Below are 27,595 nucleotides of genomic sequence, written 5' to 3' on the forward strand. Positions count from 1 at the left end.
CCCCCCCGCGCCGGAGCGGCGGCCCGGCCCTCCTCGCCGCGCTCGGCTCGGCGCGCTGGCGAATCAGAGAGTGTCGGAATCTATTGCCTTTGTCTGACAAGTCATCCATCTCCGGGGAGGCGGGCGGGGGGCTGAGGGCGCTGCGGCTTTTAGAGAGACACACACCGGGAGAGGAGGCTCCAGTCTCCGGCCCCGGCTCCTCGCAAGCACTTCCCACCTCGGGCGAAAAGTCCGCCGGGCGCCCGGATCCTCCGCCCGGCCGAGACGAGGGGGCGCGCCGGCCGCCGCCGCTCGCGGCTTTCCCGGGGATTGCTACTCCGCTTTGAACTTCCATCGGCTAGCCCCGGACCCGAGGAGGAAGAGGAGGAGGAGGAAGAGGAGGAGGAGGAGGGAGAGCCGCGTCCTCCCGCGCCTTCAGCCGCCTCGCCCCGGCACCCCTCCCCGCCGCCGGGGATGCTCCGGCCCCCCCAGCCATGACAGCCGCCTGCCCCCCGGCGCCGCCAGCCCCCCGCTCCCTCGGACTCTGCTGACTCGGCCGCCCCGGCCCCCGGCGCAGCCCTCCCGGCCCGGAAAGTTCTTCGCTCCCCGCTCCCCGGGCAGGGGGGCAGCGCACCCCGCCGCTCCCCTCTCTCCTCTCCCTCTGTGTCCTTTTTGGTTTGCCTTTTTAAATTTGTTTTGGTTTGTTTCGTTGTTTTTTTTTTTTTTTTTTTTTTCCCTCTTATTTTTTTTCTCCCCTAAGTCTTGAAGTTGAGTTTTAGAGGCGACACGGCGGCTTCAGCCGATTTCTTCCCCTTCCTTTGCCTCCCCATGGATATGCACTGCAAGGCAGACCCCTTCTCAGCAATGCACCGTGAGTACTGGAGCCCGGCTCCTTCCGCCGCTCTGCCCTCCTCATCCCTCCATCCCTCCTTCCCCGGCCGTTCCTCCCCCCCCGCTCCTCCTCCGGCCCCATCCCCGCACCGCCAGCCTCCGTCCCGGGGGGCGACACCGGGCACCGGCACCCCGGCGGAGGGCGCGGGGCCGGGGCCGCGGCCGGGCCTGGGCTGCGAGCGAGTCCCGAGCAGAGCCCGCAGGGGCAGTGCCCGAGCCGCCCCTCGGAGGACGAGACTTTTCCCCGGCTCCTGCCAGCTCTCGGCTCCGACCCTTTCGATTTTCCCGGCCCCGCGGGGCGAGGGCTTCCCGCAATCGTACGTGTGTGCGAGCTGACAATTTGCCCCGCCGCTGGCCGGGATTTGCTCTGGTTTCGGGTTTCGCCGGCGGAGAGGGGGGGCGGCACTTTCGGACGAACGGCGTGGTCGGTCCGGTCTGCTCCGGGCTCCGCTCCGGCCGGGCTCGCTTCAAGGCTGGACTAAGGGAAAAATAGGGCAGCGGTGGGGCCGGGGAATCGGGCGTTTCCCGAGCTCCCCGAGAAGTCACGGTCCCTCCCGGGTTATTTAGCAGCTCCTCGGCGTGCGTTTAAAATGCATTCCTGGCGGCCAGGGAAGTGGATTCGTGATGTATTTTCACTTTAGAGAACCTTTCTTCCCAAAAAGGGGGACGAAGGAAGGCGAGAAGGCTCCTTCGCCAGGCAGGGTAGCGAGGAATTTTGAGGGATTTTAATTTCACTGCACGGAGGGAAAATAATTCCGAGCTTTAAATTAAAGAGCAAATAGGAATATAGAGCCGAGCTTGGGACCATCTCGGGTCAGGAAATGAATAATTAAGAGCAATTTGTAACTTTTGACACCGAAACTTTTGAGGACACGCCCTGCCCGCTGCATAAAAACAAACCGAAAAGGTCTAAAATCGAAACGCTTGAGGCTTAAAAAATGACGATTTTGCCAGGAGAAGGAAGGCGCAGAGATAGAAAGCCACCATCAGATCCCCAACCGTGGATGTAGGTAACTGCCTTCCCGCTCGGAAATTAATGCTTTCCAGCGCACAGCTTAAAATTTAAGATTTAATTTTCGAGGACCTCTAACAGAAAACGGCCCCCGCGTTAGGCATTATTTTTAGTTCTCTCGGGCGCGACCTTCCCTCGGAAGTGATGGCAGTAATTCTGCCTTCGGTACGCGCTGGAATATGCAGGCAGCCGAGAGAGGCATCTCGCCACCGAGACGCTCATTTCTGCAAACTCCGCTGAGATTCGGGAACAATTTCGGCTTCCGAATAATCCTACTAATATTAATCAGCGTTTGACTTGTTCCCGAAAATGCATTTCTGGCTGGGCAGACCTAGATATTGGCAAGCAATTAAAATACGCTCGGGCGCGGGCTCCCGATGCAAGCGCGCACAGGCAGCAAACGCGATCGGTAGGAAAGCAGCTCGGCTGCTCGGGCAGATGCACACACAGCCCGGCACTGCCACGCAGATAAATGCCCCAAAATATCCCCCTGCTCGTACGGAAATAACCTTGGGAAAGCACGGTGCGGAGCAAACCCAAGTCTCGTGAAAAAAAAAAAAATAAAAATAGCCGGGGTGCGATAATTGGAATTATTAATTTTTAATCTTTTTTGCATCTGTTGCCTTTTAATACTTTGTAATGCGAGTTATAAAAGGCGCCCTGAATTATTTATCGCGGAGTTGCCGAAGAAATTACTGTCTTGTAACTTTAGAGGCAACATGTGCAGAGGGGGCTGTGCACAAACGAAGAAAACAGAGCAACACGCACCCGCAGGTTTTGGTGGAGCAAAACAAGCGTGCCCCCTCCCCTCCGAAGCCCTAAATATCTTTTACGAAAGAGCAACAAAAGAGCGCAGCGACACCTCAGCTCCTCGGGCAAGGGGAAGGGACGGGAGCCCCCGGCTCGCTGGCAGGGAGGTGGGGGTGATCCTCACCGGGGAGGGGGGGGATGGAAAAAACTCTATTTGTGCGAAAGGACTTGGATCGATCGCAGGGCAATGAGAGTTTCCACTAAGTTCAGAGCCAATAAGTCAGTGTCAAAAGCAGGGGAGGAAAAAAAGAAAAAAAAAAAAAAAAAAAGAAAAAGAAAAAGAAAAAAACCCTCAGCGAAAATACAAACAGATCATTTTTCAGCAAACCGCGCGACCAACTAAGATCTCCCCGCGGGGAAGGAGGCTGGGGCTGTGCAAGAGGCCGGCTCGAAGGCGGCGTGCTCTGCACAGCTCTATCTCCGTCTGCCAGCCGCCGGGGAGCGGGCAACGAGCGAGCGGGGCCGCACCCGCAGCGGTTCCCGCACCCGCACCAGCTCCGCCGGGCAGCGCTGTGCTTTCCCCCTGCCCGCACCCCGCAGGTGCGCGCTCGGATCCTCCTCCTCCCCGCCAAGTTGTTTCTCGAAATTGAGAAAGGCGAATCGGAAAAAAAAAAGCGCCCAAGCAGTCCCGGGTGGGAGACAGCGGGGTTTTTTGCCTCGGAAGGGAGAAACAGGGGAAAGCGGAGCAATTTAAATTCGCCCTGATTTAGATCTGCGCGGGGAAAAAAAGAAAGAATGAAAAAAAAATAGAAAAACAAACAAACAAACAAGGAGCCGCGAGAGCCTGTTAAGATTTTTTTTTTTTTTTTCCTACTGGCGGATTTTTCTTTTAAATATCGAAAGCTGACAGAGAGAGGGTCTGTCTGTAAACGAAACCCGAGCGCGGGACGCACGATATTTTCCTCCTCTCCCCTTCCATTTCTTCCTCCCTCTCCTCTTCCGTCCGAATCCCCTCAACTCCCATCCCAAAATAACCGGAGACAAGGCGCTGTGGAGGGGACTTGCTGCGGGATAAGGGAGGGCGGGGTCGCGAGTAGCTGGAATTGACAATGTGCAAGAAAATCGCGGAAAGCGAAGTCAACGAGAGAGGAAAAGCGCAAGGGTAGAAAGCACGGGGCTGCAGCGGGGGCTGCCCGGGGCCGCCGAGCAGCTGGGCTCCGGACCTGGGGAGCGTTTCGCTTCCCAACTCCGAGACGAGCCGCAGCCGGCACCGGCTCCATCCTCGCCCCGCGACAATGGCCTCGGGCAGCAGCCGCTGCGGGCAGAGGTGCGGGCGGCCGGGGGCAGGCGGGGCGCGGGGGGTCCCCAGCTGGCTCGGGGAAATTCACGCTTCTTCCCCCTCTGTGCCATCTCCATCGCCCTTAGTCCTTTCTAATTCTTCTTTCTTTATCTTATTCTCAACCCCGTTTTTCTCTTTCTTTCTTTCTTTCTTTCTTTCTTTCTTTCTTTCTTTCTTTCTTTCCTCTTTCTTTCCTTCCTTCTTTCATTTCTTTCTCTTTTTCTTTCTTCCCCATCTCTTTCCTCTCCTTCTCTTTCTTTCTCTCGTTCTCTTTCTCTCTCGTGTTCTCTCTTTCCCTCCCCGACTCCTTGCCTTTTACTGTCTCTTCCCCACGTCTCGCCCCCCCCCCCCCAGCCCCTCACCCGTCACCCCCATCCATCCGTAGTGACGGGAGATTTTGCAGTCCGAGTGGCAAAGAACCCACGACTAACGGTGTGTTTCTGGTGTGCGTGGGTTGTTGTGTTTTTTTTTCTTTCTCTTTCCCCAGCAGGGCACGGGGGTGTGAACCAGCTCGGGGGGGTGTTTGTGAACGGCAGGCCCCTACCTGACGTGGTGAGACAAAGGATAGTGGAGCTGGCTCACCAGGGGGTGCGACCCTGTGACATTTCCAGGCAGCTGCGGGTCAGCCACGGTTGTGTCAGCAAGATCCTGGGCAGGTAAGGAACGGACCGCGGCCGCTCCTTCCCCTCCCTTGGGGCAGCAGCGTGCCCCCGGGCGCCGCGCTGCGCCGCTCTGTGCCCCCCCGGCCCTTACCGCGGCGATGCCCGCTCCCTGCTGCCCACCGCCCCCTGCCCACCGCCCACCGCCCGCCACCGCCCCCGTCACAGCGGCAGGACGCGCGGCGTGCGGGAGGTGCGGGAAGGGATCGGTTCGCGAGAGAAAGGCTGGGGAGGGGGAGAAAAGAAAAGAAAAACACCAAAGGAGAACGACCCCCTCTCCCCCGCCCCCCCCCCCCCCCCCAAAAAAAAAAAAAGGCAACAAAAAAACCAAGCCTATCTCACAACAATTCGTAGGCGGCCCTAGCAAATGCACGGTAAATAAACAAGCAGCGGGGCAAACAGATAAATCTCCATAAACAAAGATGCGGGGAGAAGCATCCCCGGCGGCCGTGCCGGCGGTGCCGGTGGGCGGGCTGCCTGCCGCCGCCGTGCCCTTCGCGAAGGACGTGCCAGGGCCGCCGGGGGGCCGGGAGCTCGCTGGGGAACCGGGAGCACGGCTCTGCCCGGCGCTGCCCGGCTGTTCCCGCGCCCCCCGGCCCCTCCGAGGCCGCCCGACCCGGCCCCGGCGTCGGTGGGCTTCGTCCCCGCGGGCCGCAGCGCGGCGAGGCTTGCCGCCGCTCGGGCCCGAAAGGAGAGCCCGCGGGGAAGGCAGCAAGAGCGCAGCGCTCCCCCAGACACCAGCACACACGCACCCAAAGGGAAAGGAAAAAAATAGGGGGGAGCCCTGCACGGGAGCGGCGGCTCCCGCAGCCCGGTGCAGCCCGGTACAGCCCCGTATAGTCAGTATAGTCCAGTATAGCCCCGTACAGCCCCGTGCAACCCCTTGGTGCCCTCACCGCCGCGCTCCGGCGGCCCAAAGGCGGGGGCCGGTTGCCGGGGGGGTCGCGGGGCCGCGGTCGCGCCGGGGCAGGGGGCTCTGGGGACGGCGGGGGGCCCGGCCGGGCATTGACCGACCGTCGTGCTCTGGCGCGGCAGGTATTACGAGACGGGGAGCATCAAGCCCGGAGTGATCGGCGGCTCCAAACCCAAAGTAGCGACCCCCAAAGTAGTGGATAAAATCGCCGAGTACAAGAGACAGAACCCGACCATGTTCGCCTGGGAGATCCGGGACAGGCTACTGGCCGAGGGCATCTGCGACAACGACACGGTCCCCAGCGTCTCCTCCATAAACAGGTAAGGGCGAGCCTGCAGGCACCGGGACCGGGACCGGGAGCCGGCCGTGGCGCGGGGCTCGGCCTATGTGGCAAGCCCCGGGGGTGTCTGGACGGTTTTACCTCCGTGCCCCCGGGGGAGCCGCCGCCAGCCCTGCCAGGCGCCGAGGCTCCGAGCAGAAGCCGGCCCCTGCCCGCCGTCCTGGCCGCCGGAGGCTCCCCCCGGGCCGGGCTCCCCGCTCAGCGGCCGGACGCTGGCGGGGTCTTTCTTCCCTCCTCCTCCTCCCCCAGCCGCTGGGGAGCGGCTTCTGTCGGTGGAGGGCCTCGGGGTGTGGGAAGGAACCGCACGACGGGCAAACAGCGGCAGGTCGGAGGGGAAAGGCCGGTGGTTCGGGTAGAGGAGCGTTAGCCCAGCGCGCATCCCGGGGCTGTACAAACCCCGCACAGCCATCCATCCACCCCAGGCTGCAGGTCCTCACACCTTGGTGACACGCAGGACATTGCCCCGCACACCGAGTCACCGCGCTGCCGCCGTGCGACGCGGCTTCACGCACCTCGCCTGCACCCACAGTCCCTAGGAACACAGCAATATTTGCCAAGGGTGCATACAAAAGTACAGCACCGACAGTAAGAGTCAGAATTCAAGAAATTCTGCATGTAATCCCAAATATACAGAGCTCCCCGTCCAAATAAATGTACATAGGGTGTGCGTACATATGCACGCAGACTTCTGTAGTGCTGGCATAGACAAAAATGCCCAAGTCAGTATATCGGTCCTCTTGATATACAGCGAGTTTAGCCAGATTTTTTTAAACCTGGTGTATTTATAGCAAGGGAAGCAAAAAAAATAAACAGCAGGGAAAACACAGTGGTATTTTTTGTCTCGCGCTTTACATGGTAGATTTATCAAAATATGTCTAATAACTCAGGCTGTGTATTTCTAAATCTGGCATCCTATATAAATGGGTTTTAATATTTTGCAAATGATATGGAATTATCCCAAATCATCTTGAAAACAGCAGGTAGAATTAGCTGGTGGAATGTACCTTGGCTAAGGAAGATTCCCTCAGACACACAGTCTCTGTAATATACTGCTAGGCTACCCTAGGAAATTATCCCTGTGTGTGCCATCTGTATTAAAATGGTTATTAAGTTATGAACAGGGTAACATAATACTGATCGGCTAATTATACACCCTCCTAAAAAACCTCCAGGTCTCTGTTACTCTCGCAGTCAGGTATTGAAATAATAACAGTTTGACATTCAGACACCTTACAAAGGCAGCTGCGGAAGGACAGCCAGCTCTCCCTGGGAGGAATTAAGCAAGTAGTACACAAGTCCAGAGGAAGGGCTCCGGGGTCTTTGGAGACACAGGAGACGTGGACCAGAGGCACGCAGAGGCTGCTGCTGGCTACAGGGGATGTCAGCATCCCCATGTTGCCGAAGCCACAGCCCCGTGCCTGCTGGCCCTGGCACCTCACGGTGTCCCGGGGAGAAGGCCGGGGCCAGATTTTGCTCCCAGCTTTGCTACCAGTTTGTGTCGGGGCTTTGGGGGGTTCACACCTCAGTTTCCCCAGCCTGGGAATGGAGATTGAACCATCTCAGGAGGTGGGAACAGATGTCAGCTGGATTGCGTTTATAAAATGCTTTGAGAAGGACAAGGGCTTTGTAACTGCTAAGTGTTATTGTATTAGAGAGGCTCAGCTGTGACCCACCATATTTGATTCAAACTGTGATGGCATTTGAGTGTGTAGGCACCAAGGCACCAGAACATTTTGACTTCATACGATCAAAGCTTTCCCTGTTCATTTAAAAAATTCGGACCCAACTTCACACCATTCACCTTTGTATGTGGCTCCCCGAGGCCCACAGCTGTGAGAAGCGAGCCCGTAACAAGACAGGTCGCACAACTTGCAGGTCTGCGCTAGGCAAGAGCAGGTCAGAGAACTGGGAAAAAATTGCAGCAGAATAGGAAACAGCGAGCGTCTGAGGGCCCGATCCTGCTGCCACGGAGGGTAGCGTGAGTTTTGTCACTCCAGTGGCTTTGTGACTCCAGCTCACAAAACACAAGGAGAGGACTAAGTTCAGAATTCAAATACACAATTTTTTACTCTTCCATTGTCAAAGTAAGCAGAGAATTGGGTAAATGCTTTGTAACAGCACGTTCCTTTGCATCCCCCTTACCAGCTGTACAATCACAACCCAGAGTTTGTCCAACACTCCAACTCTCTGAGCCACTTCAGAGAGATGACAATTTTTAAAACCAACCCGCTTGAAATATGTGTCTTTGTTTTTTCTCAAAATGTGGGGTTTCCAAAGCAAAAATGTCAGTGACCCAGTGTCCAGAACCGTTAGAGCTATATCCATGAGCCAACGGGGTCTTTACAGAAAAAGGCGGTTATCTAGCTCCCTAGATAGACTGTGAATACTGCACTTCAGAGTGGAGATCACTTTGTATATGGAAAACAAGTACTTCGGGTTATTACAAGATTTTCTGAAAATACATTAATTGCATTTTCTCTTCTTTCTTTCTGGGTACTATTCTGGCATTAACAGCCTTTCATGTGAAAGACTACAAAACAGTGCTATTTCAATTCCACTTTTACAGTCTCCCTAAAACGTTAAAAAAATATTTTCCATTAATTATTTTTTTGTGATAGATGATTTATATGTGCCTACATTGCACTGATCTGTCAGTGTTGCACTACTGATATCAGGATGCATTTGGGACGAGGTGTAACTCAGTACTGAGATGTATCAGAAAGTTGTTTGTACCAAACTCATGCAGAAAAAGGCCAGATACAAACAATAGCAAAACCCATGTCTTAATGACCCCCTCAAGATACAGAAAAAAAATATTCCTCTGCTGTGTGGTAGTTTTGCTTTAATTACGGCAAAAAATCTAGACAGTAAGCTAGTTAATAGGCAAACTGCACCAGAACTGACAGGATCAAGACAGAGCAGTCATCTCTACACCGGGAGCTTTCCTGTTCCCTTTTCGCACATTAGCTCCTCTGCATGGTGAACCTATTGTGTATACATGCTCAGGTATATATATACATGTACCTGTGTAAACATGCACATACAAACGGCGCGTGTAATTAAGAAGCTGGCAAGTGACAGAAGCTCGTAATTCTTTGGTAAGCAATTAATGCTTACGTCAAATCACTCGAGCACCTTACTTCCTACAAGAACTTTTCCATCTATCGTATAACCATAAACAAGTTATCTTCGGTCACTCAGGTTAGAGTATTTCAGCTGGATTCATATACGCCCCACTGTAAACCTTGCGGGGGCCTCCTAACTACGAACTTGGCTGCAGACATTAATGAGAATTTTTGCTTTGTTTTACAGCACATACAGTTAGACTAAGAACACAGGTTTCATGGGATAATAATCATCCCGGAAAAGTCTTTTAAATTAGACAATGTACCTTAGCGGGAACAGGACTGGCACATCATGGGCATACATTCAGAGTTGTGCAGCAAGCAATGCGACGGACATCGTACTTTAAGCATTATTTTCTGCCTCTCTTAAAGGCATGAATCCCTGACACCTACCTGCAATTTGTCCCTCTATTTATGCTCTCCTGAGGCTGTGTTCAGGGCTAGGGACTCTCTCTTAGTCCTTATTCGATGAATACGAAAGCCAAACAATTATGAAGTTCAGTCAGCCTTCTGGATATGCTTTGGACCCTAGGTTCCTAGGAGCAGATCTAGCTACTAAGTCATGGCAGAGAACAGAGTTTAGTGGATACGCTATCTGGGTCAAGCTGTTAGATATTTTGTCAGTTTTCTCTTATGCACTGAGTAAACATTAATTTTTAGTGTTATGTGATTGGTTTGGGGAGATATTTTCTGTTACATTATCTGACAATCGGCTAGTGGTTCCCAGTTAAAGCCTCCAATAATGATTGCTTTTTAAAAACACATACAGAAAGACACACACATTGATCCAGGTTACAAATACCAGTGAAATATACTTGTGCAATGAAATACTGAGCGTGTGGCCGATGTCAGTGGCCGTGGGCAGGCCTGTAGCTCGGAGCACAGCGTGGCGCATTAGGAGATGAGCTTTCTCTTACCAGTTCTGCCGTCAACTTTCTGGCTGATCTTGGTCGGGTCACACGGACTCTTTATGGGGCTGCTTTACCACCTGTAAAATGAAAATAACAGTATTTAACTACCTTTGTAAAACACGGTGTGATCTTATGTTAAAAAATTCCATGCAGTTCAACACGTAAGAAGAAAAGGTTCAAAACTGGAGCAGGGTTGTCTTACATCAGCCGAGGCTTTTGCCATGCAAGGGAGCAAGAATTGAACAGAATCTCGGTTGAGGTAAACGTAACGTCTCGAGAAAACAATCAAGTCTGGGACAAGGCAGGCATATTAGGGCATGGTCTGTGTCATATGCGGAAGAAATCAATGTTATGCAAACAGAGCTTTCTGAGTCACTCTCGCTAGCCTAGCTTGAAAATTTCCCCAAAGGACACCACAGCCAAAGTCACTGGGAATCTCTCCCCGTCCTTCCCACTGAACTAGCTCTTGGAGGACGGTATCTCTAACGGCAGCTTGTTCATACTGACCAAAAACAGTGACAGCTGCATGGTCTGCAGTGGAAACTAGGAAAATTGCATAGCGTATGACCAGCTAGTGCATGTGTCATACAAACCTATTGCCACTGTCAGTGTTTAGTAGCCACATGTCCATTATGCAACAGAGAGGCCAAGGATTAGACTGGCCCCGTAAACTGGCTTAACCTCTGACTGGCAACGGGCTGGTGCAAAGCAAGGGCGAAGAAGCCTTGTCTGACAGCACCCGGCATAATTTACCAGCTCTCATAAGCTGGCACTCCTTAATACATGCAGAAGAAACTTGGGAGCCTAGCAGGGATCCTCTCGTTTCACTGATGCTGAGACTAAGGTCCCCATTCAATTTCCTGCATAAGGGCATGCTCTTAAGGTAGAAGGCTTCCACTGGCACTTGCTTTTGGCTGAGCAATGAATGCAGTTGGGTTGCACAGGGCTTCATTACAAGGAATATACTCCTTTAAATTCAGATTCTTTTCCATCAGACACAAACCTGGTATTATCTTCTTTTCATCATTGCAAATAAAGGACAGGCTCATAAAGCAGAGGTTACAGACAATGTTACTGCAGCTGAAAGAGTAAATGAATGCTCGCAGCATTTCTCTTTGTCTTATTCCTCATATCTGGCCACTGGAAGGTTGTATGGTGGTAACTACAATAAGCTAGCCGCATTTTTTCTGGTTTTCATATTACACAGATATTAGCTCAACAGAGGCAGTTTGTGAGTAGAAGTAGCCGTGACTGGGAAGTTTTGAGCTCCCTGTTCCGCGAACCTCAGAGTGCAGAACCCCAACAGTCTCTTTATCATCTAACAGTCCCAGCCCTTGCTTTTTGTATACATGTACAGAAAGGTTGATTTTTGTTGGAAGTTAAACATTTTCAAGCCTTTGCATCTAGTGAATGATTGCTGCATTCTGTCATAGAGGTAGCTGCATTTCAGTGCTGGGTGAATGAGCCTTATGGAGCTAAACCTCATTTACCAGAATCACTATTATGTGAAAAAACTCATTTGACTTTGCGAGAAAAGAGGAGAAAATATAAGTGGCTTGGCCAAGCAACGACGAGGTGGTGAGAACAATACAGTCATCTGAAGGGCACAGTCCATCCAACAGGAAAAGAATTATTCACATTTAAACAAAGCAGTGTAGCCAGGAATGAAGGGAGGGAAATAAGAAAGGGAACATTTAAATGGTAGCAGAAGGCACCTCCTGATATGGAGGTCCATTAAGTTGTGGAATTGCATCCCATAGGAATTCCTAATTTCTTGGAATATACATAACTAGATGGCATTAATAACACAAGCAAACATACAATAAGAAATAATCTTGCGTTGGCTAAAGACATAGATAATGCTCTAGCAGGCCAGCTGGACCCTTTATGATATGATGACATGATGCATACAAAACAAAGTCGTGCTTTCAGCCATATATCAAGTATCTCAGAAAAACTGTCTCTGATCCTGAAGCCTATTCAAACAAAAGATTTCCATATTACTTGAATGAAAAGATAAGACTTCAAAACAGTTGAATAAGGCTGAGTTTTACTTTGATTAACTTGCCGTGGTCTTTAATTAAGGCATGCTGAAATTCAAACGGAGTTTAGGCTCACTTCTTGCAATCAGCAAAATATTTAGGGATCCCAATTTGTCACAGGTCTCTATAAATGGAAAGACAGAGACTTTCGAAAGCATTTGCCACTGGCCTGACAACAGTGCGGCTAACTAGGTCTTGAGGAAATCCCGTCTGTGTGTTGGTGGCTGTGATAATGATTACTACTCTGAAAGTGTCAGAAAGGTTTGAGTTTCGCTTGCAAACAATTGTTCTATAAACTGAGAGCTAATGGGAATGAGGATTTTTCCACTGTAATAGCAATTAATCTAGTGCAGCCTATACATGCATGGACATATTTACCAGTCCCAGCTGATTAAAAATGCTAAGGCAGAGCCCTAAATTGTGCAATTGGCATACAAATCATGAGTGCCTGTTATACAATGTGGGTTTGCTTTTACTCGTTTTCTCTTTTTTTACTTCAAAATTTTAGAGGGATTTGGATAGCTGACTCCCATTAAGCAACTTTAAAAACACCTCAACAATGCAGTCCTTTGAGTCTTCAGGGAGCCGACAGGACCCTTTTCAAGCCCCCAGAAGCCCTGGAAACATCCCTTATTAAATGAGAACTGAAATTCTCATGCTATCTCTTGACTAGAGGAGCTGGAAAACCAACAACAAACACCGTTAGGCTTGTGATGAAATACCAGACAGTATGATATTCAGCGTTAGCCTCCAATTTTCTCTAGTGCCAGTAACTGAGAGCTGATTTTGTAGCACTTATATGGCTATCTACCCAGCTGAAAATCACAAATCTAATCACTTGGTTTCCAAACTCCACAGAGTGCACTTACAAATATTCATTTCCAATCAATTTGCACCTGCTAATATTTCTGAATGCTCACATGTGATGACAGAGTCAGAAGCAATGCTGGTGCTTCCTATTTCTATTGCAATAGCATAAAGAGGCTCTGTGCCTAGATCACAGCCCATTGTCCAAAACAGGCACAGCGTAAATAGGAATTTCTTTTGAGAGATTCTTTTAGAAAATCACCATATATGTGTGCCTTTCTTTACACCATCCCCTTAACATCTACTAGGCTCATCATTCAGACAGTCCTCGAGGTTTCAGGGATTAAACAAACATCTTTGTCTGCTAAAAAGGAATGAGCTACCCGGTCAGGGCTCACTCGCCAAAGCCAACTCTAGGTAAAAGGCAGAGCAAAACTGGAGAGCCCTCTTCTTCGGGCTCTTATCTGATAAGACTGAGGGTGAATGCTGGCTAGACTGCGACAGCCTCCCCCCTCTTCCCCGATAAGTAGGCATATAAATAAATAAATAAACGGCATCCTAACTGCACTGAGAACTCAATAAAACAATCACATCAAATATGAGGAGGTATAAATCTCGCGTCTGCACAGGTAACCCACTCAATTGCTTTTATTATGGCTCAGCCTGACTCCATTTATTACCATCCGTGGCCTGGGTGAAGGATGTTTGCATGGAGGGTGGTCTCCTGGTGCAATCTTATCCCCAGAGCAGTGACAATCAGCCCATACAGAGGTGGGTTTTGGTGGGGAGACCAAAGGCAGATCCATCTGTCTGCATGAAAACCAATCAATAACCCTGTAACTAGACCTCTTGTCGCTGGGAAATGGACAACACAGTAGTTCAATCCTGGAGCCACAGGAGAGAAATAGCTGTGGTTGGGGTGTGAAGAATGACGGGATGTATGCATGGTACGTTTGAGACATACAGACAGAGTCTGTCCATCTAGAGACTGAGGAGTGACGGGATAGGGATAAGGCAGGGGGCACGTTTATATATCTTGTAGGCAAACCTGAAAGGTTGATGCGTTCAGGGGTGGGTATGGGGAAGGAAGAAGGACAGAGTTATATTGCATTTTTTATAGGACATTTATATGGGGACTGTGAGTGCAATGCAGATCTGTACCTTCAGGGAAATGTGCCTGCTGGCTGGATATTACATATGAGTATTTTGGTATATGGCAGGGAATGTGTAGGCAGGCACGTAGATGGTGACACAAAGCGCTGGTAGGCTAAAGGAAACAGAGGCAGGAGTTTGATGTGGTTGGGGAAGGATATTCCTTTGTCCTCTGTCTGGCTTGGGATTTATGTGTGTACTAGTTTTGACAGAGAGGAGAAAGAGTGATGTGCCAAAAGCCTGAGCTAACGGCCTGTGAGTTCACAGATACGCTTCCCAGAAAATGCTATGTATGAAACATTTACCCAAACCTCACTGTTAAATCAGGAGAGGAGATTCTGGTGGCTTGTCTCTGCCTGTATGAAAAACAGAAGTAGGGCATCCCTTGCTGCTGCCATCCTTTAGCTCTGGAATTCCAGCAGTGCTTCTAAAATTTGCACAGCATACCGTTCCCCAGACTTTTAGCAACTCCCCCATCATACACACACACATGCCTACAGAGACATGGTGGAGTTTGCCTCTGCTAAATGTTTTCTCCTGGGGGGCAGTTTAGCTTTCCTTCCTCTGTTTCCCGTTTGCACAGTTCCTCTCCTCCCAAGGTAAGCACCCTTCCCTCTCTGCAGGGTGCCAGGCACGGGGCTGACCTCCCGTCCCTGGCTGGGAGGTAAATGGCATCGAGACCAGCAATCAGCTCTGGCCCAACTGCCCATCACTGTCCTGCGCTGGAGAGGGCTGGTAGCCAGATTTTGCAAGGCAGATTGATGTCTGTCATTTACACAAGGAAAAGCACAGACTGCGACAAGACGACAAAGTCACAAATGAATACCTGCCAGACAGGATGCTCTGCTCCACCTCTTGTCGCAGGGCAGTTTAAATGATTCTGGCAGCAGCGATAGCCCAGCCCTTCGACTCCCAGAACCAGGCCCCATTTTCCTTAATAGAGCTTCTGTTTCTTCACGCTGGCTGAAATATGAGGGTAACCTCACTACCAATGCCCGCTGTTGGGCACTCACTTTAAAACTGCGAGAGTCTTTGTGCACTGACGTTGGGGCCCTTCTCAAAGGCACTACTGCCTTTCAACACACTCATGCCTCTCTAGAATTTCTTTTAAAAACAGGTTTTGGTAACCTGCTTTTGAAAAGAAAGGCTGCTGCCAACGTAGCTATGTAACAGTGCCTACTGTTAATATTTGCCTAGATTCAGGCCCAGAAAATCTTTCTTTGTTGATTAAATTAAGGCTTTTGAACTTGAAAAAATACTCATTTATACATAAGTTATCCATACAAAATCAATCGAAACCAAACCAAAATAGCAATTATTTATAAAATAAATAGGAAAGAGGGGGTATCTAGAAGAGCAGAGGAGAGGAAGGAATAATATTTCTGACGAAAAGGAACCCACACTTGCATGCTGTGAGGGCATAGGGGAAGCGTATGGCTGGGACGTGCTACAGACAAACGGACCAGGGCTGAGCAAGCAGGGACAAAGTGGAAAATGAATAATGCCACAAATTCCCTCTCCATAGTGAACAAACAGCAAATTTAGGGCTTTATAGAGGCGATGTTTGTGGTGCTGCCTCTGACAGAGACAGACAGCTACACCATGAGGCTTGCAGAGCGTGGGGAGAGCACAGCTGCGTGGGGCTGGTGGGAGGAAAGGGCATGAGATAATGATGGAGCGAAAGGCCACGGCGGGCTTGACTTGGGTGTTGTCAAAAGCAGACCTGCCGTGGTTTTACATAAGGCAGTCTTGGCCGCTGCGCCAAACAACATGTGGAGGCTCCTCCAGTACTGATACCCAGCTCCCGTACGTGGCTCTCACGATTCCACTCCCCTTTTGTGGACTACATGAATTTTTGTGACCTGAGGGGACATTTGAAGAAAAACACATGACTATGGGTGACTGCCTCTCGGAGACAGATGGGCTCCTGGTGCCCAGCAGGCAGAACTGGCAGGGCTGGTGGCACAGGAAGACGTGGAGCAGAAGGGAGTGTGGCCTGTCACAGGTGGACACGTAGGCAGGGAAATGCCCCGGCACAGTGAAAGGCAGGGGATAAAGTGATCTTGGGGAACAGAGTCTTCGGAAGAGTGCAAGAGGAGAGTGCTGGCTGCGTAAACGAAGCCTTTGTACCGCCCAGAGCACCACCTTTCCCAGCAGAAAGCACCTTCTGCAGTATTTGAATGTGCTACTGGATCATTCTCTGCTCAGTGAAGTAATTTGAGCATGGAAACCTGCATGCATTTGTGTAGATAGACCGCCGGGTCTCTATTGTTCCTCCAGACAATCTTCTCTGTAATGGATATTTGGGTTGGACATGCCCTATACCCCATGACATGTGTACAAGGAGGAGCGTGGGTGTATCGCTAGGGCAACATGTCCAGCTGGGAGTATAGGCTGATAGCAAGTGCGTGTTCGTGCTCTGGGAAGAGCTAAGAACAGCCTTATCCATGGAAACAATGCTGTAACCCCACAGTTACATGCTAGGGGGTACAGGAGAGAGCAGAGCACGGCGGTGCACATCTCTGCAAGCCTGCGCAGTTCTGTGGGGCTCTGCAGAGGTTTCTGCGTGCCTGCGGCGCAGCGGGATGGCTGTTGGCAAGGCGTGGGTGTGCTGATGGACCGTGCCTGTGAATGGAGGCAGGGGGCCAGCAGTGCGCCGTGCGTTTCTCGGTAGTTCTTTTGGGCAGAGCTGGGGGTACGGTGATAACGTTAGCCACACCACGGCTGTGCTGAGGATGAAGCATCCATGAGGCAGGCAGTGCCCGCACTGCAGACACAGGCAGTCCTAGCACAGGAGGCGTGCGGCACTGCGTGGGAGTGCAGGGAGCTGCACCTCTTTGGGGCCCTAGCGCATTCAAGGGAATATGGGTGCCCATGGCAGGAAGTTTCTGGAAGGCTGTGGATGTGTGCTAGCTCATCTGAGGCACAAGCCAGCACTGCAGGAAGCAGTACCTGGGGAGACTGGGGCAGGGGGTGCACCAAAGGCAGTATTTCTAAGGAGAGCCATAGTTTAATGCGTTGGACTCTTCCCTCCTCTCCTCTCGCCTCCCCTCCCACTCTTCTCCTTATTACCCAGGTTATCTTGTTTGGGTTAAGAGGCCAATTTCAACAGACTATAATTGAAGAGTGAAGAGAATCTGATAAGATAAGGAAGGGACATCATTCCTCAAGGGATCAATAGAGGTTTCATGTTCCTCCTTCCCCTGCTGTGTCCCTAACACGCTAACGCTGTGCGTCCGTGGGCCTGGTTTATTTGCTCTGCTTGTCTGCAAGCCAGAAAAGGAAGTGGGGGAGCAGGGGGCGGCTGCCGGCCCCATCCGTCACACGGCAGGGCAGGGCAGGGGGCATAATGAAGGGCCAACAGGGACGGCAGGGCTGCATGGGAAGAAAAAGACAGGGTGATAGGGGACCCGCCGAGAGCCAGGAGGTGCTGGTGGCACTGCGGGCACAGCACAAAGCAGCCCCTCCAGGAGCCCCCACCCCACACAGCCACAGCGGGGCCCACGTACAGGAGCTCAGCAGCTGGGGGACAAACCGAGAGGTCAGCACAGCGCAGGATGCAATTCACATCCCATGCTAGAACGCTGGGCCAGCTTCTGGAGAGCCTGCGAGTCAGAGGGGTTTACGGCTAAGATATCTTCTTCCAGCTGATTTCTTTTTTATTTTTAACACCCAGAGAAACAGATGCTGAGAGCCAGTCAGTCATGCAGCGAGCATGTGGCAGAGTTGGGAATACAACCCAGATCCCCTGACTCCCAACCTCAGGCTTTAACCAGCAGACCATGCTTCCCTCTAAGCCACCTTGAACTTTCCTCAGTGAGGATGGGGGCTACTAAGCCTCTGCGGGCTGCAGTTTACCAAGCTGTCAGGAGTGTGCTCACTGGACCGCCTCACCAGAGACAGCCTTCCTCACGCACGCTAAAAAAGTTGAAAAGAAATTCATTTCATGGCCGGTGGTTGCTTAAAAAAGGCGATTCCAGCATATGTATGTGATAAATGTTAACTGTGCATTAATCGCATTAAAGAGGACCCTATAAACTTTTCATTTCTAATTAAATTCTGGCCGGTGATTCTGGCGAAGCCAGCACACTCCGGGCCTTTGTTTATGTGGAAAATTAAAATGCAAATACAATGGAATTTATTTCCATTACTAGAGTGATATGCTGGGCTCCTCTGTTTAACAGCCTCCAATTATTTTCAAGCAGGTCTCTCTCCCTCGCTCCCTCCCTCTCTCCCCCTCCCCGCTCCCCTGAGATGCTGCGACCCCGGTGTGTGGGGCAGGAGCTGGTAAAGCACCAGGAGGGCTAGGGATGGGGTCATCTGTTCTAGGCCGAGGGCAGGCAGGAAAATGGAGGAGGAAGGGGTGGGGGGGGAACGAGTGGGAGAGCACAAACAAGAAGGCAAGGGAAGCAGCAAGGCTCAAGCTAGTGCAAGTGCTAGTGCAATAATAGCCAGAAGGGAGTTACCTGTTAGCAACCTCACTGAAAAATATAAGCTAAACTCCTTGGCTCACTGAATCCTGGCTGTATAGGTGGTATTTTGGTGATAGGATAGAGTCGAGAGCTTTCCCTGGAAGTTTTCTGGATCTTCCACAATCCTTCCTATACACTTTGTCTGGATGCGACTGCTGCTGAGCCAAATCCTGGTGGCTGAGGAAGCACAGAGCAGACCCAGCGCCAGACACATTGCCTGCACAGAGCAAATAAATCCGGGCAGCAGTGACACACAATCATCGGCAGAGAAATAACTGAGCTCCCCTGCCCATTTCCAAGGGACCAAGTGTGGCTCCGCTTAGGGCAGCAGTACACAGCACACACTCTCCAGCAGCCACCGCACAAATGCAGAGACTCACTGCAGCCTAAGATAGTTGCACATACGTGTGGCTAGGTGCAGCTGACACGTCCGACTGACTGCGATTCCCCGTGTGAGAGACCCGGCCGAGTCAGATGTGAGCATCTCAGGCAGTCACACCCAGCACAGGCACCTGCAGACAGGGTGCTCTTCTGTGTTAATAGCCGGAAACTTCGGGCACGAACACTTACCCAAACCCATAATTGATAAGTCCTAGCTAAACTCCTGAGTGTGCCAGCCGGTGCACATGCATCGGACCGCTCACGTAGCCTTAGAAATCCAGCGGTGCACACAGGCACCCCGCCACCCCTGGAGGCAGGCAGCCACACAGTCCTGGAAGGGAGAGCTGGGGATGTTCTCTGCTTGCACGTGAGCATCTTAAGGAATCACCTAGTGTAAGTGATCCTGCCCCGGCCAAGACAGGGAAACAGGAGAAGGACACATTCACTTACGACGGTGAAAAGAGGCCATTACCCAGTCAAACAACCCAATCCCTGACATCATTATTCAATACACAGGAGCCCTGAAATGCACACTAACTCAATCACAGAGACACACGATTACAAAATAATACTGATGGAATCAATGAAACAGACATGCGGTCATACAAAGCACACGCAGCCCGGTGTTAATACACAATAACAGCTGCCCAACAAGCGAATACAAAACAGCCATTCAAAAACACAATGACAGAACATGTGGCCCCCACTCCAAGGGGACTTGGAAACTCTGGCAACGAACCCCACCATTGGCAAAGGGGCTTGCAGCAAAACTTGGGGCGCGCCCCAAACCTGGCTCTTGTCGGGCTAGTGAGCACCAGACAGTGAGAGCCCAAAGGACATGCGCACTGCGTGTGCATGTACCGGGAGGCTGGTGGGTGGCTGCCCAGTGCCCTGCTGCACAGTGCGGCCACTCTTACCGCGGGCACGGGTGCACCGCGTTCAGGACTCACCATAACACAAAGCGATAAAACCAAGGAGAACCTACTGCAACCCTAATGCAGCGCAGCCACGCTGCGAGAACACACAAACGCCCCTCAGCACCGAGAGCAGCAGGAACATCCCACTCAGGTGCCTCAGCAGACAGCCAAATCCTCTCCCCAGGCCGTGGTAGTGCACTCAGACATGCACACAGGTCGCTCCCAGGGCCCCAAATAACAGAAACCCGCAGACCGCCGGGGCGTGCTAAGCCGAGCACTTCGCATGAGACCCAAACAGCCACTCCTGCAAACCCTATGGGGTCTTACAGGGAGACAGGGCACCCTTCTCTGGGGTCTCCTCCCTGGCACAGCAGGCATCGGCTACCAGCAGGCTGCGTGTGTAACAAGGGGCTGCTATTGGAAGTGACAGCAGGGACGGGGGAAGACTGCTGGCAGTGGTGTGCGTGGTGTGTGCACAGGAATTCCCCTTCCTCTACCAAGTGCGGCTGTTTGTAGCCATTAAAAAGCCCAGGTCCTCATGCTGGGTGTTCAGTGAGTATTGATTCAGTCTGCAAGCAATTTTAATATTTCTTCAGGGACTTTCCAGCAACAGCACAAGTCATTAATTCACCCTCCCAAATTGCTTATTCAATAGCAGGAACATGGCTCCTGAATAAAGTCCCAGAATTTATGTGACTCGCATGAGTCAGGAGGTCAAACAACTGTTATGGAGCGAAGTTAAAAATCCAAATAAAATATTGACACTTTTTTGGGGAGTGGGAGGAGGGGAAGTGGGGGAAGGGGAAGAAAAGGTATTTAAAATAGGGTTTTGTTGCAATGCCCCCAGGATAAGGAATGGAAAGAGATTGAAGACAAGTTGGAGTTTGTAAAATCAATGGGATTTATTGCATATCCGCTTGGCATTTAATAACTCCTTCCTTTCCACCTCCCCCTGCTCTGCACATGCACGGGGGAGAAACTCTCACAAAGCCACCAGGAGCCAGCCTGCCAGCACGCAGCAGTGCTGCAGCACCCGACAGCCCCCCAGGGCCAGGGCCCCATCCCAAATGGGCTGCATGTCCCCCGCAGTAGGTGGGGGTCCATACCCACAGCCTTTGTCGGGGGAGAAACAAAAAAAGAGGGGAGGGGAAACTGAGGCACGGAGCAAATTAAGAGCCTGCTCAGTCACAGAGCCCACGGACTGCAGGCTGGGCTAGGATCCAGGTCTCCCAACACCCAGGCTGTGGTTTTGCTGCTGAAGGATGCTATCTTGTAAGGGAACACAAGCTCACAGGCACCAAACGCAAGGCGGCATCCATCTCACCAGAGGGACTCCCATAGCGCCTCGGTACAGCCCCACAAAATAGCTGTGCCCGCAGACACCACCCAAGCACATCCACATGCAGACAGATGCACAGCCAGACACAAATGTATACATGCTTTTACTGAGCTCATTGCTATTCAGAGAGCGCTGCAGCCAGATTACTCAGAAGTAGAAACATACCTGCAGACGGACACACATGCAGATGAACATGCGGACAGGCACACATGCTCGGGTACAGCAAGGTAGCCTGGAGCATCCTCTGTGCATATATATATATTTATATAATATATGCACACAAATATTAGACGTCTACACCAAGAGAGTCATGCAAACTGATGTCTGCCACAAATCTAGCTTTTACTTACCACGGCCTCTTTTTAGCTAGTTGCATCGAAATGGATGCCCAGATGCACTCAGATACATTCTGCACAATTATATTAATTAATATATGGGCCTGTCTCTTTATATCAGACTGGTAACTGTTTCAGTCAAACTGTTCTGTTTTTATACCAAATCTCCGAGCCTGTAGTATCCACAAACCAACATCTAGTCATTAGCACTAGCTCCATAACGAAACAAGCAGACAAAAACCTAGCTAATCACAGAACAGAAGAGTACTCGATGGCTTGGATATCTAGGTGGGCTTTTCTGTTTGTTTGTTTGTTGTTGTTTGTTTTGTTCGTTTGTTTTTCTGGTTGGCTTCTTACCAAAGATTTAGGTCAGGTCCTTTATGTGAGTTGAGATTTTATCAAAATGCAGTTTTTCAAGTGTTTTTTTGCATTGTGACAAAAATAACAATTGCCTATGTTTTCCTCCTAAGCTGTGTTTCAACCAAATATACAGTGTGGTTGAAATTTAGGCAAGGTAATAAGAAGTTTGAAATTCCCATAATTATACTTTCAAAGATTAAGATTTGTGCACGAAAGATGCTTCTGTATTAATTCTCAGATTGCTTTGTTCACCGTTGGTTTTGCAACTGCCCTTTAAAAAAAGAGCAAGATAAGATCTTTGGACTACCATGAGCTACCTCTGGTCTTCTTTGACCACAAAATATTCTAGAAAAAAATGAAAAGTAGTACAGTTTTGTAAATACTATTGTCTGTGCTCCTCTGTATGTCTCTATCTGTAAGTCCTGATTGCATCCTATCTCATCCCTACGCAAAGCTGGATGAAACCATGAAATCAATTCTAGATGAACAGGTAGTTAGTGCAGCTTAAGAGGATCATGCTTGAAAATAATGTAACTGGATAAAAATCAGTAGATGTTCTTTAGAATATTGTGACTTCCCAAAAGAATATCTTGCAGTTTGCCTGAGCTCCAAACAATACAATGCTCCTTTGCAAAAACTCGTGAAGTTTGAATACTTAAATATTTAAAACTCACGTCTTCAGACAGGGCTGAACGATCTGTGAATCTCCTCTCGGCTTGCACCAGCTAGCACCTGGCTCGGTGCACCAAGCCCTGGGTCAGCAAGTTGTAGAGCCCAGAGATCAGCTCCCTGGAGCTCAGGCACCAGGAGAAGAGCTGCCAGCACGAGGAGGTGGGGATGAGAAAGCACCTGCATGTGTGGGAGGATCACTTAAACAGCGTGGCTCTTGGGAGGCTGTTTGTCAATTTGGAATTGCTGAAGGCGTCGCAGCTGAGATGGTTTCATTGACTGGGAATAGGCAACAGGCTTGCTTACACATGGACAAACAACGAAATTAATCTGAATTAACTTAGAAAGTGCATTGGTTAAAACCATTAAGACATTGTTTGGATGCTCATTCAAAATCTGAGTGTCCCAAATTGAATTTAGTTTACTTTATTTCCAAAGTGAATTAAGCTAAACTAAATTAAAGCAGCCTTAATTCTAAACAAGGGAGTCAGAGGTGTAATGCAGTTTAACTAGACCATTTTAATTTCGCACTTTCCGTTAATTCAAATTAGTTATTTTGCATAGCCATTTGTAGGTAAACCCTTAGACTGCTACCTCCTATGGACAGAGACTGTATTTATACCAGGGGTAGGGAAACGGGACCCAGGAGTGCAGTGAATTCTCTGCCAGCCATCGCGATCATTTTGGAATGGGATCTGAGTAACAGCTTGCTCAGGGCCCACCAAAATCCATAGCTCTGCACTTGGTCAGATGGATGCCAGGCATGCAATTAGGAGTAAAACAGATCGGTACTCCCAAACTTATACAGATAGGCAAATGTAGACATAGGTACGGGCCTCATAACGTAGCAAGGGGCAACATAAATGATATATCCGTGTTGATACGTATGAGGTATTACGTAATGGGTATTATAGCCTTGTTACAGATGAGTTTAGACGGTTATGACTTACTGCTTGCAATAACTGTGCTTGGTGCTGTACAACAAGATCAATATAGCTAGCTAGTGATGGCTACAACCGCAGATCTGAGCAGCCTATCTGCCCATTAAGCTCTGTTAAAAACTGTAATGGTTGAATAAATGTTTATTAATTCTTCATGGGGTCTGACTACAATATGTGACCCAAATGTTTAACTACGTATAGCCACAGTTATAAATACAGACCTGTAGGCAAAGATAAACAAGTACGCACACCGCTGTATGATAAATTACAACAAACTAAGAGACAAATGCCAGTGCTCTCAGGCCACAAACAACACAGATACAGAAACAAACACAGAGCTCATATTGTCTGAAGTTCAGACTTGTCAGTGACTTACATTGGCCAAGCAGACTGGCTACAGATCTTTCCTTTCATTAGAGGAAGCTAGGAAAAGCAGCCTGCTGGCTCTGGAGGTGGGTTTCTGCTTTATGCTGGGGGGCTGTGCCACTCCCTGGAGCACTTGCCTGGGGCTGGCTGCTTTGGGCAACGTGCGAAAGAGAGGTGTAAAGAATAAGGAGAGCAATAAGGACTAGGACAGAAAGGGGAAGATTCAGGAGCTTTGTGGAAATTCCTAAATTTTCCATCTGATTTTAATTTTGAATCAGGACTTTAATACAATCCTACACCTACATGCAGTGTAGCTGGAACCTGCTATTCTGGTTAAAATCTAAATATATTATCCTACTTCTTATTTTTTTGGCATAACTTCTCATTCACCTTTAAAAAGTAATTTTAAAGGGAAAGAATAATTTTTCCATTCTGATAGGCTGAAGTTCTCACAAGCAAACCGCAGGGGAGCGTTCTGCAGGATGCGGAGATAACACACTGCTAACACAGAGATAAAACACTCCTGAGCCCCGGAGTAAAAAAGTCCTGAGTGAATAGCCTCAAAAACTGAGAGATTGCCATAAAATTCACAAGACTGTAAATAAGAATGCATTTGTTTTTTTTTTCTTTGCCTCTGGTTCTGGCCCTTTGGGAGACAGCCAGGTCCCAATTCCACCTGCTCTCTACAGTCGTGAAAGCCAGAAATACCTTGGTTTTAAATGAAGGCTGAAATTTGCACGTAGTTGCTTATCTTCAAGATCTGACGTTTTATATAAAATACTACGTATGGCATAACTTGCAAGAGAGTTGAGAATGTTATCTACAGCTATCAGCTGCCTCCCTGACCAAGCCTCTTTTCTAGTACACACATCTTCTGTTAATCAAAATGAACGTCCACAAGGAATTCGGCACAGACTCCTGAATTTTAATAACTGGAAATGGGCTCAAAGCAAAGCTTTCAATTAAAACTTCCCATGCTCCAGATTAAGATATTTAACCTTGGCAAGCCCATGTGTTTCTGTAGGTCTCCTTAACTCACCTGCTGGCACAGCCGCTGTTGCGACAGCTCCGGCGCGTGCTGCGCGGCAGTCACCGGCGTGCTGGCAGCTCGCGGGGCTGTCCCCTTCGCCAGGGCCGTGCTGGTGTGGCCATGCTGCTAGCAGGACCCAAGCTGGCTGGTGTGTAGGTGACAGGAAACATTACTTCAACCTGCAGTCACTGCAGCGTAGGGGCACTGATGGACTCACTTAGAAAAGGAGCAGTTATTAAGAGCTGAAAGATTTTTGTCTTTTCACTGAACAGATCTCCTGCTAGTGAAGGGGATGTGGCCACTGGCAATGCTTTTCTCCCGCTCCCCTCCTGTGGCTTCTTGTAGTTTTTGAAGCTTTTGGTCTTTAGTTGCAGAGGCTGTCAGTTTGTTGAGGGAGACTGATAGCTTTGTAGCTTCTGGGATGGATTCTCTTGTGCTTGCTCTGAGTTGAATATCTGCTCCATAGTTGCCTGTGGCACCAGAATTTGGACTTGGTGAGCCTGGTGGTTCCTCCCAGCCTTGTGTTTCTACAGACAAAACCAGCAGAACCCTGTTTGTCCTTTAAGATTTCCTTAATTCGCCTTAAATCTGGGATGTCAAGCATCTACACCCAATTTGTTTCCAATATTTTGTAAAGCGAATGACATCTTTTAGATGTTTGGACTGTAACACATTTCTGGGTTTCCTGACTGCAAAGAAAGCCTTCCAAACGTGAACTGAGTGTAATAAAAGTAGAAACACCTGCCTGAGGACATTTCCATGCTGCAGTCACTGCCTGACTGCAGCTCATGTAGATAGACTTTAGCCATCTGTAAGCCAGCCAGCCGGGGTCCCGACGGCCATGCAGCCACAGCTCTGCACACAGCAGCTCCCCGAGTGTGCCTTCAGCCTCCCAGCTGGGCTCTGCACCCCCGTGCGAAGGGCTAACACAAAGCCTCTTGGGTGACTGGGAAAATGTTCTCAAAGCCTAGGGCAGCAATTTATTCTGGGAGGTCGGGGTAGGCAGCCTACAGGCGTGGAGCTGTCAAACCCGTCTGTACCAGTGGCACGAAGCTGGGTGGCACTGCTCACAGGCAGGCCAGTGCCCTGCCTGGCAGGTCTCCCTGCCCCCAGGAGGCATCTTTGGCCTCACCTTTCTTCCCTTCCACCCCTCTTCCTTACGTCTCGACTTGTACAGTGCAGCGCAGCAGTACTGGAATGGGCAGAGATCTGCTAGAAGCTGAACGTTAATGCTCTGCTCAAATTAAATGAAATAAAACCGTATGGTGTCATCACGGGTCACTGATTTAAAACAACAAAAAAATCCTAGCTCCTCTCTAAGCCCTTCAGACAGTAAAACTGCTGCTGTGAATTCTGTCTCTCCTCAGAGTGCAGCCAAGAAATGGTCTTTGCAGGGTGAGAAAAGGGCAGGATTGGGTTTTCTCCAGTACTTTGGTGTGAGTAGGCTCACCTGGAACAGTGGCACTTATGTCCCCTCCTCTTCAGGCATGATGCCAGGGTAGCTCCAGTGAAGATGATGGAGCTACACAGATTAACAGCAGATAAGGAGCGAAATCTTCTCAAGGAGGGCAGGGATTGTGTTTCAAGAGATGCGAGGCATCTCCATTTCTCCCTTCCGTCTATCTGGAAGCTTCAGGAAAATGGATTATCCACTGTTCAGCCACCTCTTAGGATTATCTGTGTAATCAATCTAATTGATCTATCACACCTGTGCTTATATCCCACTATAGTACATGATCAGCACTCTTCTCTCTTCCCTTCCAAAAGGTAGAGAGAAGGAATTGCAATTTTCATGACAGAAGAGACTTTGAATGTGTGAATATTGCTCGTGGCCCCTGAATATGGCAAGGTTTGAAGGCATTCTGCTCTCTTGGCAGAGAGTGCCAGAGCCTTGGGCCAGCTAGCAAGGAAGCTTAGTCTGCTGCTCCTGCCAACGTCAGCTGTCGTTCTGAGGGCTGCAAGTGTTGCAGTAGATTTTGAGAGCAGTAGGAGAAGCTACTGCCCCCCCCCCCCCCCCCCCCCCCAGCCCTAGTGGAAATTACGTTACTGCTTTTGGGGCTCTCATCTTCCCAACTGCTGCTGCAAACTCAAACACGAGCACTGAAGTCAGCGTAGCTGAAACACAGCTCCTGTTGCCTTTGCCTAGCTCCCTTCCCTTCACATGCAGCCACTGTCAGCAGGGTACATGTCACTTCTGCTTCAAGCGGGGGAATGAAGCCAACGCCGTGCTACAGCTCGCTGAAGCACTTACTTGGCCCCTGTTATTACTGAGTCTGAGCCCTTCACTCCTCCTTCCAGCTGTCCTCACCGTGCCCCAGGTGGCAAGGCAGTGCTCCTATCTTCACACTTCAGGCAGGAAACGGAGCACAGAGAGAAATACCATTTGTCCGAAGTCCTGATGAGAGGTCCATGACAATGCAAGGAACCGAAGCCCTTCCCTTAAGTCGGATTAGGCCGCTACTGTCAGACTTTATTTCCCTTCCTTCACCGCCCAAACCCCTCAGTTGCTTTTCCTCACCATGCTATGAAGCCTGAACTTTGTTTATGCAAGCAGGACTTTCCTCCCTTGTTCTTTTTCTCAGCTGTGACTTCAGCCCTGCCTAGACCCACGCACAGAAACATTAAGACCATCTCCCGTTTGAACCAAAGCCGTGCCCGGGGCTCTTTATGGCTGCACAGCACCCACCCGCAGGCAGGATACTGTCACTGAGGAACCCAGAGCTGCCTCTTCCCATCTTTTCCCCAGGCACACTGTGATGCCAGCATCACCGGGGCGCTCCCTAGCCCTTTGTAGGAAGGGCTGTGAGGCAGAGGAGGCCTGGCCGTGCCACCAGCCCCGCACCAAGGCCCCGCAGGCTGCCGTGG

The 27,595-nt window shown here is 50.2% G+C and overlaps 1 protein-coding gene across 5 annotated transcripts in view; it reads left to right on the forward strand.

Annotated features, from left to right (window-relative positions):
* Window positions 1-108: 108 nt before the first annotated feature.
* Window positions 109-27,595, forward strand: part of LOC118157500 (paired box protein Pax-2) — a 70,542-nt gene continuing 43,055 nt past the window's right edge. For 2 of the 5 annotated variants that reach the window (XM_035311860.1, XM_035311859.1), the window contains exons 1-3: window positions 122-850; window positions 4,459-4,627; window positions 5,666-5,863. In XM_035311860.1, the coding sequence (XP_035167751.1) occupies window positions 808-850; window positions 4,459-4,627; window positions 5,666-5,863 (410 nt within the window). In that variant the 5' untranslated portion in view covers window positions 122-807. Of the gene's footprint in view, window positions 851-4,458; window positions 4,628-5,665; window positions 5,864-27,595 lie in introns of all 5 variants that reach the window. The other 3 variants (XM_035311858.1, XM_035311856.1, XM_035311857.1) reach the window with 3 other exon arrangements.

Source organism: Oxyura jamaicensis (genome assembly GCF_011077185.1).
Source record: "Oxyura jamaicensis isolate SHBP4307 breed ruddy duck chromosome 6 unlocalized genomic scaffold, BPBGC_Ojam_1.0 oxy6_random_OJ106526, whole genome shotgun sequence".
NCBI classification, from domain to species: Eukaryota; Metazoa; Chordata; class Aves; order Anseriformes; family Anatidae; genus Oxyura; species Oxyura jamaicensis.